The sequence below is a fragment of the Chelonia mydas genome, chromosome 13 (genome assembly GCF_015237465.2).
Source record: "Chelonia mydas isolate rCheMyd1 chromosome 13, rCheMyd1.pri.v2, whole genome shotgun sequence".
Taxonomy (NCBI): Eukaryota; Metazoa; Chordata; order Testudines; family Cheloniidae; genus Chelonia; species Chelonia mydas.
Window position 1 is genome coordinate 40,918,650 of NC_051253.2, and position 13,505 is coordinate 40,932,154.

At 48.5% G+C, this 13,505-nt stretch overlaps 2 protein-coding genes, 1 long non-coding RNA gene and 3 gene segments (V, D, J or C); 1 reads left to right on the forward strand and 5 right to left on the reverse strand.

Annotated features, from left to right (window-relative positions):
* The window catches only part of LOC119563587, a 797,667-nt gene extending 796,724 nt beyond the window's left edge, over nt 1–943 (reverse strand). The window contains 2 exon segments of the C gene segment in view: nt 413–732; nt 801–943. Coding sequence covers nt 413–732; nt 801–846 — 366 coding nt within the window.
* The window catches only part of LOC102940154 (immunoglobulin epsilon heavy chain-like), a 1,331,510-nt gene that overhangs the window by 816,756 nt on the left and 501,249 nt on the right, over nt 1–13,505 (reverse strand). The gene's annotated exons all lie outside the window — the stretch shown is intronic.
* Nucleotides 1–13,505, reverse strand: part of LOC119568011 — a 937,337-nt gene that overhangs the window by 434,659 nt on the left and 489,173 nt on the right.
* The window catches only part of LOC102948108, an 883,083-nt gene that overhangs the window by 409,151 nt on the left and 460,427 nt on the right, over nt 1–13,505 (reverse strand). The window lies entirely within an intron of this gene.
* LOC122462699 overlaps nt 1–13,505 on the forward strand; it is a 480,831-nt gene that overhangs the window by 360,073 nt on the left and 107,253 nt on the right. The window lies entirely within an intron of this gene.
* On the reverse strand, nt 6,841–7,847 carry LOC122462692. The segment is given in 2 exon segments: nt 6,841–7,634; nt 7,724–7,847. Coding segments are annotated over 2 exon segments (437 nt in total).

A 13,505-nucleotide genomic window follows, 5' to 3' on the forward strand; every position in this document is an offset into this window, starting at 1 on the left:
ATGAGGTTTCCGTAACTCTAGGGCAGCTTGGAAACCCTCAGCCTGGCTGTTAGAGGTGGGTTTACATAACACGTTTTAATTCATACACTTTAATGTTGGTTCTATCAGCCTGGGGTATTGGGAGGTGGAGGGGGGTGAGGAAAGTCGGGGAGGAGCGGAGCGTGGGGCACAGAGTGTATTAGGGACAAGGGAAAGTTGCGGGCTGGTCTCTGCAAATAGTGCGGTTAGTCTGTGTCTGCATTTGTGTGTGTGTCAGAGAGCCACAGAGAGGCAGCTCAGGAGAGGAGGAATTAATTTCACGGCTCTCCCCGCTGCGAGCGGTAGAACTGCAGCGCCCCCAGCGGAGAGTTTGCCCTTAGCCAGCGAGGGCAGGTTTTTGTCTGAGCTCAGCCCGGCTTCCCCTCACTGTGTCTCTCGCACAGTGATATCGGGCGGTGTCCTTGGGCTTCAGGCCGGTCATTTGCAGATACAGCAGGTTGTTGGAGTTCTCCCTGGAGATGGTGAATCTCCCTTTCACTGAGTCTGGGTAAAATTGTTGGCTCCCATCAGTGTAAATGAGTCAGACCCACTCCAGCCCCTTCCCGGGAGCCTGGCGGACCCAGCTCATAGGGTAGCTGCTGAAGGTGAAGCCGGAGGCTTTGCAGGAGAGGCGGAGAGAGTCTCCGGGCTTCTTCACATCCCCTCCGGACTCCACCAGCTGCACCTGGGACCGGACACCTGGGAATAGAAACACTATATAATTCGCGTTAATTGATAGACTATTCCCCTGCCACGCCAGTGGTGTGAGAGGCTGAAATTACCTTCCAAAGCTGCTGTAAGGAACCCTAAATAGAGCCAAAGCCTCATTTTCCCAGGTGCTGGAGGGGAAAGTTCTCAGGGGACTGGCTGGTCACTGGACAGGCCCAGGGGGCTGCTGCGGATTGTGTCTCTGGGTGCAGCCTGGGCAGAGAGAGGCACAGATTTAAACAGGAAACTGTCACTCTGATTTGCATGCCCCGCACCTTATAAGACACACAGACTGCTTCCCTGGGTGATCTCATTTCCTGACCTCTGATTCCAGGGGAAGAGGGTAAATGTGTATGGATGTGTTGTAGCGCTCCTACCCAAATCCCATTGAAACCCCAGGGGATTTTTAGGTGGCTTGGATCGACATCGGATCAGGTCCCAAGTGTTTGTGTGGAGTCCTGCACAATGGGAACCCGGTCCTGCATGGGTCCGGAGAGGGCTGTCAAAGCAGAAACAGAGGAAGACGGGAGTGAGGGATTATAGCATAAAAGAGAGAAAGCAAGAAAGGAAGCTGCAGTCCTGGTAATGACAGCCCAGCGCTTCTAGACCCCTTTCAATCATCATCACCATGATCTTCATCCTCCCCCTGGTCAGCTTTGGCGCAGTCTCAAACTTTGCCAGCAAATATTTTATAGACTCGTTCTCGATAGTTCCTCATCTCGAACAGGGGGGCAGCAGCATTTCCCTGTCTCACAGAGGTTGTGAAAGCAACGATATTAAACATTGTGGGGGGCTGATACATTACCTCAGTTTGGGGCCCACTAGCACCTGCGATAAAACTTGGAGTCCTGAATCACTGCTGTTCAGTTATAATATTATCCTGGATAATAATAAATAAATTATAATCATTTATTCTTTTTGTTGAGGTTGGGCCGGGGGGCCCCGTTTCGGGCCCCACTAGTCGAAGCCCTGGGCCATCTCAGGACAAACAGATGTTCCCTCCCGCAAAGATCTGTTTGTCGGATGTAATTTACATTGCATCAGTCCCAGCACATGGGGAATGTGGAGATGATCGGTAGGGTGGGGTGGGCTGGGGTGGATGGAGAAGGGGACCCCCCCTGGTGTGTAAGAGGCAGCGATGTGACGAAGTGGGACTGTTCTTAATGTTTCCTCTGAATAGTGTGGGGGTGCCTCAGTTTCTCCTATGCAATTCTTAAGTATCTAGGTGGTGGGGTAAGGGTGTATGATCATTACAGAGCCCTAGAGCGCAAGTATGTGCAGGGGTCTGGACACAGAGAATGGCCGACACCCTGTTTCCTGGCAACTGATGGCCTGGGCCCTTCCCCCCTGCAAGGTGAGAGCTAAAGGGTTGGAGAACAAAAGAATCCGGTGACCTCCTGGCCCGGGAAAGGGACAACGCCCAGAGCAGGGCGGGGCTGGAGGGAGTTTCAGTTTGGGGCTGGCTGGGACATGGAGTGAAGGGCAGACGTGGTTGTCTGGCTCACTGCCCCCCAAAATGGACCCAGCTGAGGGGTCCTGTTCTCTGCACCTGCAAGCTCTGTTTTAGACCATGTTCCTGTCGTCTAATAAACCTCTGTTTTACTGGCTAGCTGAGAGTCCCGTCTGACTGCGGAGTTGGGGGGCAGGACCCTCTGGCTTCCCCAGGAGCCCCTGAGCGGACTCGCTGTGGGAAGAGCACGGAGGGGCAGAGGATGCCGAATGCTCCGAGGTCAGCCCCAGGAAGGTGGAAGCTGTGTGAGCTGTGTGTTCTGCAGACAGGCTGCTCACAGGAAGGAGACTTCCCCAGAGTCCTGACTGGCTTCATGGGGAGCAGTTCCAGAGCATTCCCCAGGGACTCTGTGACAGACCCCTCCCTGGTGTGTAAGTGGCAGGGGGACGGGGTGGGGAAGCCCCTCTCATACATGCCTTCCTGTATGAGTGTGAACCTCTATATTGGGTAAATTGCCCGGAACAGGAAAGTGGAGGTGACAGGCAGGGATTGGTAGATTCCCCTGTTTTCTGTCTTTTCTCCTCTGCAGATTTTGGTGCTTGATACCCACCAGCAGCGACCAGATTCTGAAAGCGACAGGGCAGGTTTTAGTCAGAGCTCAGGCTGGTTTCCCCTCACTGTGTGTCCGGCACAGTGATACCGGGCAGTGTCCTCGGGTTTCAGGCCGGGCATCTGCAGGTACAGCAGGTTGTTGGGGTTGTCTTTGGAGATGGTGAAGCATCCCTTGAAGGTCTGTGCATAGTAGATGGTAGTTGAAGTTGGGTGCATTTCCCCTATGCACTCCAGTCCCTTCCCAGGGGCCTGTCTGACCCAGCTCATCCAGTAGCTGCTGAAGGTGAACCCCGAGGCTTTGCAGGAGAGGCGCAGAGAGTCTCCCGGCTTTTTCACACCCCCTCCGGACTCCAACAGAGGGACCTGGGACCGGACACCAGCAAATAAAGACACAATGAGATCCCTGCAGACTTGGCTCCTGTCGAGATTTATACAAAACCAGGGGACTCTCCGTTGTCTTCAGGGGAGGTGAGGTTCTGTGACTAGACTAGATGATCAGGATGGTCCCTGTTGGCCCTAACATCAATGAACCTATGAGTCTTCCCTCGCTGTGGCTTGCAGGGTGACTTTGGGCAAGTCCTGTCACTTCCCTATCTTGTGCCTCAGTTTCCCCATATATAACAAGAAGGAGGACAATTCTTCCCTCTCCTTGGAAAGAGATTTGAGGTCTACTGTTGAAAAGTTATTACTCTAAGAATACCAACGTTTGCAATGTGTGCCATTTGTCACTTAACAGTGAGTGAGTATTCACTGAGGACAGGGCTTTCATGGACTCAGAGACTTTAAAGTCAGAATGGAAGATCATGATAATCTATTCTAACCTTCTGCATATTGCAGACCACAGAACCTTGCCCACCCACTCCTGTAAAAGACTCCTCACCTCTGGCTGAGTTACTGAAGTCCTCGAATCATGGCTTAAAGACTTCAAGTTAGAGAGACTCCACCATTTACACTAGTTTAAATCTGCAAGTGACCCGTGCCCCATGCTGCAGAGCAAGGCAAAAACAAAAAACAAAACAAACAAACAAAGTCAAACAAACAAACAGAGTCTCTGCCAATCTGATCAGGGGGAAAATTCCCTCCCGACCCCAAATATGGTGATCAGTTAAGCCCTGAGCATGTGGGCAAGACCCACCAGGCAGACACCTGGGAAAGAATTCTCTGTAGTAACTCAGAGCCCTCCCCATCTAGTGTCCCATCACCAGCCGTTGGAGATATTGGCTTCTAGCAGTCACAGATTGAACACATGGCATTGTAGGCAAACTCACCATATTATCCCCTCCACAAAATTATCAAACTCAGTCTTGAAGCCAGTTAGGTTTTTTGCCCCCACTTCTCCCCTTGGAAGGTTGTTGCAGAACTTCACTCCTCTGATGGTTAGAAACCTTCCTCAAATGTAAAGCCTAAACTTGGCAATGGCCAGTGTAAATCCATTTGTTCTTGCTGGTAACATGTAACATGCATTGTTGTTGTTGTTGTTTTGTTTGTTTTTTAAAGCTTCCTCATCTTCTGGCATCCAGAAAAATTATCCCCTTCCATTTCAATGGTCTGGTTCCCAAAGACATGTTGAGAGAACATTGATCTATATACACTCTCAGGTGTCTGCATTCCATAGACCACCTCTTTGTTGTTGGTGCATAGCAACACTGCCTCCTAAACGCACGGCACCCTTGGGACGTGCTTTCATAGCTCCTTAGAACTCTTTGGTCTAGTCCCCTTTGAAACCGGAGTAGCTGAGAGAGCTCTGACAAGCTCCTAATCCCAGTCATGAGGATACACCCCAACAGTTAGACGGCAGCAGGCTAGTGCAGGGGTGGATTCATTGTTGTGGTAGACAAGCGAGTTAAACTGGTCTCCCTGGGCTGCTCAGAATCCGCTTCCCCTGCGTTGCTCCGTGTTGCTGTGTGTCTCTGGAGCAGCACTAGCTGGCGGTGTCCGCAGCTGCCAGCGAGCGGAGCTGCAGGGAGAACTGGCTCTTGGAAGGTTGATGCTGATGCGACTCTGGAGGGAAGCAGCACAGTTTGTGCCTCCCTCTTGCGCTATACGCCTCATCCATTCCAGCCCTTTCCCGGGACTCTGCCGGTCCAGAGCCACCAGCAACAATTACCGCCCAGGGTGGCCGAGGAGGCCCCTGAGATGGAGCAGGTGAGGCTGAGAGTCTCTGAGGGTTTTACAGTCCCGGGTCCTCACTCCACCAGCCGCACTTGTGACAGGACCCCTGTGGAAAAGACAGAGCCCTGTGAATTAATCCCACAACCCATTCACCACCTGGTGGTGTGCAGATCTGTCCCACGCAATACTCACGCAGTGGGGTGGCCAGCAGGAGAAGGGATACAAGAATTGGTTTCATGATTGCACTATCAGAGAGTAGAATACCAGAGAACAGAGCATGAAGCTGAAAACTATTTGTAGAGGCAAGGCCAGCATCTTCACTGCAAGTGTTTGTCTCAAACATTTTTCTCCTCTTTCAAGGGAATAATTTCCCACAGAATTTCGCACAACTTATTTGTGTCATTGCCACAGGAGATCACGAGGCCATGAACGATACTTTTATCTTTGGGTCGTGTTACACCAAAGGTGAATAAGAGGAGAAATGACCTATTTTCTATCTCATTCATAAAATTGTAGAGTAAATCAGTGGTAACTCTGTTGCAGTCAAGGTGGAGGAGTCTCCATTCCTTCTCTTTTCTTTTTCCCTTTTTCACATCATAATGCATGTAATGAAAAATCAAACTCACACAGAGGACTTTATCAATACTTCAGGTCGCCAAGATGTTTTTAATCAATATGTTTATTCCACTGATTTGTCACTTTCTATGGTACAGGAATTTGACATCTATCTCAGCAGAAGGAGGGAACACACCTTGCTTGTTTGCTACTGTATTTTGAAAGCAGTTACAGTCCGTATCCTCCCCCCCTCCAGAAGAATGTTCTCCTGTGAAGATGCCCATGTCCCTAGAGGAACGCAGTGTGAATGGCCTCCTCAGTTCATATCTTCGCCTTCCATTGCAGCTTGACAATGACAGCGCCTGGGTAAAGGCGAAGCAGAATCACGCCTGGAGTCTCCCCGGGGTACTCAACATCCGGCTGCGCGATTGAAAAACCCGCTTCCCGTTTTTGTACAGCTGCCTGCTTGTGTGTCCCTGAGCGTTGCTTCTGGCGCAGGCGGTGTCCGCAGCTGTCAGCCAGCGGAGCTGCAGGGAGACCTGGTTCTTGGCGGTGCCCTGTGCGATGCTCATTCGGCTCTGCAGAGACTAGGCGTAGTCTATGTACCACCTGCTAGGTCTGTAGCAGATGCTCCCCATAAACTCCAGCCCTTTCCCCACAGGCTGCCGGACCCAGTCCCAGGTGGCGCTGGTGCTAGAAACCGAGTCTCCAGAGTTGGTGCAGGTGAGTTTCAGGGACTCCCCGGGCTTCACAGCTCCCGGGCCCGTTTCCTTCAGCTGCACTTGGGAGAGGACGCCTGGAAAGGGAAACCGTAAATGAGTCTTATCTCCTGGGGGAGGAATTTCCTATAGCGCCCAAGGGAGTTAGGGACCATCTCCAGGGGACATTCGGTTGGATATAGGCGCCCTTAGATCCTTCTCCAATCCCGTGCTCTAAAGAGTTTAGTCATCGAGGCCAGATTTTCAGCCTGGTGGGGAGAAGCTAAGCTTTCCATTGAGTTGAACGGGCTTCGGATCTGGTCCCAACCTGGAAGAGCTACATATGCTGCCTTCACAACACACTTACTTTACTAGAATAGGTGGATATCCCCTCTCGCCTTCTGACAGATAGTTTATGAATCAGACCCGCTACCTATTAGTTTATCACCCTACTAGCCTTACAGTCATCATCCCTTTTGTGAAAAATTCACACCGGCTCAAGTCCGGAGATTAAGATTTTATTTTTATTTTGGTATATTTGAGTTTAAATTACTCTTCTAGTTTCTGGTTTCAGTCTACCAATTTTCTTTCACTGTCACAGTGAGAATAAATGTCTTTCTTGTAATTGTTTTCGTCAATATTCTGGGCCCCCTTAACATCCTTGGCCCTTTTCCTTCTCTTCTTTGTCATTTTTCTTGCTGTTTTCTTCCTACAGATACAACATCCAAAACTGTACTAAGCATTTTATAAAACAACTAAAACATGATTTCAGTATCTATCTATCTATCTATCTATCTATCTATCTATCTATCTATCTATGATACATATTTATGGATAGACCTCTCTCTCTCTCCTCTCTTTGCCATTCGGTAACGGCTGGATGTATTCACATATTTAATGGTGAAACGCCTGGAAGTCATATATGTTGAATTAAACGGATTGCTTTTTTCAGTGTGTGTCACTGATTCTCGCGATTCCTCTTTCTGCAGTATCAAGTTGAGAGGAAAAAAAATAAGCAGCTGTTTTCTCCTACTCTGCATTTTCTTTTCATTTACAGGGAGTTTAGCTGGGGGAACCTCCTTGCTCTGAGTTAATCTGGCCTCACTGCAAAGCTCAGAATCCGCTTCCCCTTTTTGTACCAGTCCCTGCTCTGCTCTGGGTCACTGTGTCTCTCCTGGCGCAGTAATAGGTGCCGCTCTCTCCGGCTTCCGTGCCTCTCATTTCCAAATACACCTCGCTTTTAGAGGTGTCCCTGGAGATGGTCAATCGGTTTTTGAGGGATTCGTGGTAGCCCTTGTCATCATCCCAGTACACAATGGATAACCACTCCAGGCCTTTCCCCGGGGGCTGTCGAACCCAGCTCACTCCATACCCGCTAGACGTGAGAGAGAATCCAGAGACTGAGCAGGTGAGTCTCAGGGTCTGTGAGGGCTTCAGCTGGGCTGCTCCTGTCTGCAGCAGTTTAACCTGGGAACGGACACCTGCAAAGAGCACGGGGAAATCTCAGTCAGAGAGATGACCAGCAGCGGGATCGGTAGAGACAGGAGACTGCTCCCCCCTCGGTACTTACATGCTGCAATAGCAAAGAGAAGGAGAGAGAGAAGCAAAGTTTTCATCTTCCCTCCTGGAAATCAGCTAGGAACAGGCACGAAGACTCAGAGGGAATGACACAGATTTGACTTTTGCAGGGACCGCTGAAATAAAGAACGGAGATATTCTATTCTTAAGAGGAAGCAATATAATCATTTGCATACCCCGCCCTCTCATGCAAAGCAAGAGGAAATTAGTTCTCTCTGTCGTCCTCATAAATGTGGCACCTGCCTAATAGCCATCAGTTAATGGCTCATGTGGATGACACACATTATTATCGAGGTATGTCCTAGAACCGAAAGCAAGTTCACAGCCCCCATGTGCTAGGCGCTGCACAGATACATAGTCAAAGTGAGTCAGTCCCCTGCTAAGGTCTTACATCTTTAACCCTGATATGAATATGAGATGCCTGGAGTCCTGGGTGAGTCAAGGGGGGTGGGGGGAAACACAGTTTATTGTTGTTGTTATTACCAGAAAGGTCTATTAGGACCATCTAGTCTGACCTTCAGCAGAGCAGGAGCCATGGTGATGCTGATGATGCTACAGAGGCGAAGCAGTCCGCTCTGTTAGGATGGAGCATTAGACCGGGACTCTGGAGACTTGGATTCGGTTCCTGGCTTTGCCCTAGTCTGCTGGGTGACAGTGGGCAGGTCCCTTCTCCTCCCTGTACCTCATTTTCCCCATCTATGAAAAAGGGGCTAATGATACTTACCTCTCCATAAGAAGAGCTTTTAGATCTGATGAAAAGCAGCTACAACCACTGCTAGGAAGAGCAATGTCCGTGGTGTTTGCCCCTGAGCACATCTGTAAGGAATGTGCACCATGTAACTTGCTGTCATTTGTAACTTGCTCTAGACAAATGTGGAGGAGGATCTAAGTGAAGGGTGAAGAAATTCAGGAAAACGCAGGAGAGACACGAGGACCCAAACAATTCAGTCTTGTCCATGCCAATGGTCTGGCTCCCCAAACCCTTTTGAGGGAACATTGATCTCTTTACTATCCCGGTGGCTCTTTACTTAGTCCATTTCTTTGTAGCGACAGTGCCCCCTACTGATTAAACACACGACACTTACTCTACAAGAGATTTTTCCAGACAAGGTTGGGGCATAATTTCTTTCTTTCTTTCTTTCTTTCTTTCTTTCTTTCTTTCTTTCTTTCTTTCTTTCTTTCTTTCTTTCTTTCAGTAAAGACTTGTTTTATTCGATTATTTAATGGTAAAAACAAAACAAAACAAAAACAACAAACAAACAAAAATAACTTGGCAGTCCTATACCTCAAGCTGATTGCTGTTTCCAGGATATGTGGTGTGTTTCACCGAATCGTGCCATTCCTCTTTCTGAGTTCTCCCTGTAGTCCTCATATATAAGATGCTTAGCTAATAATAACCGGTTAATGGCTCATGTGGGGGATGATGTAGATTATTATTGCAGGTTGGTTTAGAAATCTAAAGGAACTGATAACTGAGTGATCGAGAGACCTGAGCCAGCATCCTTCACCATTTTCTGGCAAGGAAATTTCAGGTTAAAAGAGGGTGCTCCTTCTGGGACTTGTCCTCATTTTACAACAGAAGGAGAAAATAAATGTCAGATTTGAAGGACTCTGCATGGATTGTGTGTTTGTGTGTGTGTGGGGGGGCGTATAACAGAACACCTCCATGGGAGTTAGGTGGCTAACTCAGGAGCTTTTCAAAATACCACTGGGAGTCTATCTTCGTCTTTGAGCACCTCCATATCTTTGAAAATCTGGCCCATGATCTTGAACATTATATCTAAATGCAAGTGTCTTTATTGAGAATGTTGGCATGAAATTATTATTTTTGTCTAATGGAAAATGGCTACAAGGGAATCCTTTTCCACACAATTTACCTGTGGAACTCCTTGTCACATGATATCATTAGGGCCAAGGTTAAAAAAGAGGAATATTATTTTCTCGTTATTTTGTATTCATCTACAATCTCAGAAAACAGTCTATTTATCCTGTCGTTAACACCCTATGTCAGAGAGGAGTAAATCTGTTGGAGTCAATAAGGATTGACTGTCCTGTCACTCTATTCCCTTTTATATCTCCTAGCATAACAGGTGTAATGAAAAATCATAGGCACATGGAGGGTTTTACATTTTACAGGAGGTCCTGGATATATTTAATATATTCGTTCCTCATGGCTTTCAGACTTTTTCTTTTAGAGGAGGCAGACATATATTTTACCACCTGGAGGGAATACACATAGTTTGTGTGCCTCTGTATTTTGAACATAGTTCAGTTCCTTGTAATGTTTTTAAGAGGAGAATTTATCCTAATTAAGATGTCCATATCCCTCCAAGAACTCAGTGGGAACAGTTTCACTAATATATTCCCCATCTATTGTAACTTGTAAATGACTGTACCTGGGTAAAGGCCATGGAAAATCAGGTATACTGGCTATAGACCAGTTTAGTAAGGAGGCTAATAGAAATGTGGCAATGTAAAGGGCAAGGAGTCGAATACATGTATAATATTTTAAGCCTACCCTCCCCCTCCCTCCACAGCTCTGTGACACTGACCAATAGGAATTTGGGCAGCAACTCCCGGGCCGTTTCTCGCAGCTGCACTTGGGAGAGGACACCTGGGAAGGAAATCCAGAAATGAATCAGTGAGCCAGGCTCCTATCCCCTGGGAGTGGGGAACATGTGAAAATTAAACAGCCTGAGACCGCTCCTCAGGGGGTGAGTCACGCAATTGCCACTGAATTGCATAGGGATGGGGGCACCTCATTCCCTTTGGTTCCTTGGAACATGTCCTCTTCTGCAGGCACTGCAGCAAGGAACCCCTTCTGCCCCCGCATAGACACGTACCTAAAAGGGCCTCCAGCATGAACCGGAAAATCAGTAGCAGGTTCATCTTAAGTGAAGGTGCAAACTGTCCCCGGCAGCCAGGACCGGGCAGCTCTGTGTCTAGGGGAGGAGACCGAGGCTGCTCCAATCGGGGGTTTGGATTTAAGCAGGAACCTTCCTGGGCAGGGATTTGCATGCGAGTTTCCCAGCATTAATATAAGAGATGACAGGGTGTGAGCTCTGTCTACACATGTAGATCTCTCCCTGGGATGAGTATCCCCCTGATACAGTGAATTCAGCTCAGCAAAGTGTGTGTGAAATTTTCTAAACCGCCCGAGAGATCTGGACGCCCAGGCTCAATTAACATAAATAGGATTTCGTCTTTTAACACTATGTTCTTTGAAATTCTCAGCCAAATATGAGTGCAGGACAGCGCCTTCTTAGGAATGAAGGAATATTTGGAGAAGAGCAATCATACCCTTCTCTTGTGATTTTGGCTGACATTTCATGAGTCCAAGGCAGTTAGGAACCCTATTATAATGGACAAATAGTTGGATATGGGCACTCTTATGCTGTTCTGCTATTCCATGCTATAAAGAGATACACATTATTAATGATAGGTTTCAGACTGGTAGCAGTGTTAGTCTGTACCAGCAAAAAGAACGAGGAGGACGTGTGGCACCTTAGAGACTAACAAATTTATTAGAGCATAAGCTTTCGTGAGCTACAGCTCACTTCATTGGATGCATTCAGTGGAAAATACAGTGGGGAGATTTTATATACACAGAGAACATGAAACAATGGGTGTTACCATACAGAGTGACCAGGAAAGGTGAGCTATTTCCAGCAGGAGAGCTGGGGTGGGGGAGAGGAGGGAACCTTTTGTAGTGATAATCAAGGTGGACCATTTCCAGCAGTTGACAAGAGCGGGGGGGTGGGGGGGAAATAAACAAGGGGAAATAGTTTTACTTTGCGTAATGACACATCCACTCCCAGTCTTTATTCAAGCATAAGTTAATTGTTTCCAGTTTGCAAATTAATTCCAATTCAGCAGTCTCTCGTTGGAGTCTGTTTTTGAAGTTTTTTTGTTGAAGAATTGCCACTTTTAGGTCTGTAATCACGTGACCAGAGAGATTGAAGTGTTCTCCGACTGGTTTTTGAATGTTATAATTCTTGCTGTCTGATTTGTGTCCATTTATTCTTTTACGTAGAGACAGTCCGGTTTGGCCAGTGTACATGGCAGAGGGGCATTGCTGGTATCTCCTATAAGCAAAAAGCAACTTCACAACCCCATTGTGCTAGACGCTGCACAGATACATAGTCAAAGACAATGAGTCCCCTGGTAAGGTGCTACATCATTAACCCTTGTATGTATATGAGGTGCCTGGTGGGTGAGGCACTGTGAGGGATACAATTCATTAATATTGTAATTACTGCCAGAAATATCTATTAGGATCATCTACTTTGACCTCCACCATGATGGCCACGTGACTGATGACGATGAAGACAATCATGCTACTGAGGCGAAGCAGTGGGGTCTGTAGGGCACTGGACTGGGACAGATTACCTTGGTTCTGTTACTGCCTTTGCCACTTGCGTTCTGGGTGACAGTGGACAAGTCCCATCGCCTCCCTGTACCTCAGTTTCCCCATCTGTGAAGCAGGGTGTAGTACAAAGAGAGCACCTGCGAGATAAGACCTGGTATAAGGGCTCGGTGTACGGCCTAAGCCCTGAACTAAAGTCAGGCCCTGCGAATCTAAGGTGAAAATAGCAAGAGTCAAACTATAAGCAAAAGTCAGCCCCATTACAAAGCAGATGCCAGCTTGCAGGCTAGCTATCCAATCCATGATCTGGGCAAAGACAGGGCTGGTGCTGCAAAAACAGAAGCATTCCTCGGCACTAAGTTTTCACGTCAACACATTCCTTAAGGGTAGTTCCAGAACACCCTGATACAAGGTTATGGTGTAAACACAGGTCCTGAAGAGGATACAAGAACCAGGGGCGGCTCTACCAATTTTGCTGTCCCAAGCAGTCGCCGCAGAATTGCCGCTGCAGGACACGGACTGCCGCCCCATTCTGAATGCCGCCCCAAGCACCTGGCCCTGACAAGAACACACTGACCCCTCTTAAAGATCCGGTCAGTATGACAGGGTGATGGACTGAGATGTTTTGATAGAAGCAACCTCTACAAGGTAAAGGGTGGTGACTAACAATGTTAGAGGGGCAATACCTAAGTTGTTTCTATCAGTGTATAAAAGAGGGGTCAGAGAGGGGGTGTCTTTGTCTAGGTGAGAGGGGAACAGAAAGTCTGGTGGTTCTCTTAGGTGGTCCATTGCCATGGGCATACATGGGCTAGTGTATCTGTAGACATTGAGCCGGGGAGCTGCTATCCTACCAATGCCACGGTACCCAGCATCTCTGCACTGCTGAGAAGCCACTTCCCCTTTTGGTACCGGCCCTGCTGTGCTCTGGTCACTGTGTCTCTGGCGCAGTGACAGGTGGCGGTGTCCGCAGCTGGTTCTTTTTCGTTTGTTTGTTTGTTTGTTTGTTATAAAGGAAACAAATAAATATAAATAGTCATAAGTCAGGGCGAATCTCAGCTCTGCAGCGCCGGCCCCTGAGCAGCGGGCTGGGGGGGGAAGGGTCCGGTTCACGGGGTCCCATGGGGCTGGGACCCGCTGGCGCTGGGAGAGAGTTGGGACTGCGCCCCCTTCCCAGCAGTGCCCGGCTCCAGGGAGCTGTGCGGGGACCAGAGGGAAACAGTCCCCGGCAGGTTTAGCCGGATGGAGAAGGGGCCAATGGCTCGTTGCTTGGCTCGCTGGAGATCCCCCGTTCACTCCCGCGAGAAGAGCCGTTTGCGTGAGGCGAGCAGCGCTCCGCAATGCACCGGGAGCGGGGACGGAGTCAGGACACGAAAGAGTTAACCCGCGATGTCGGAGGTTTCAGTCCTGA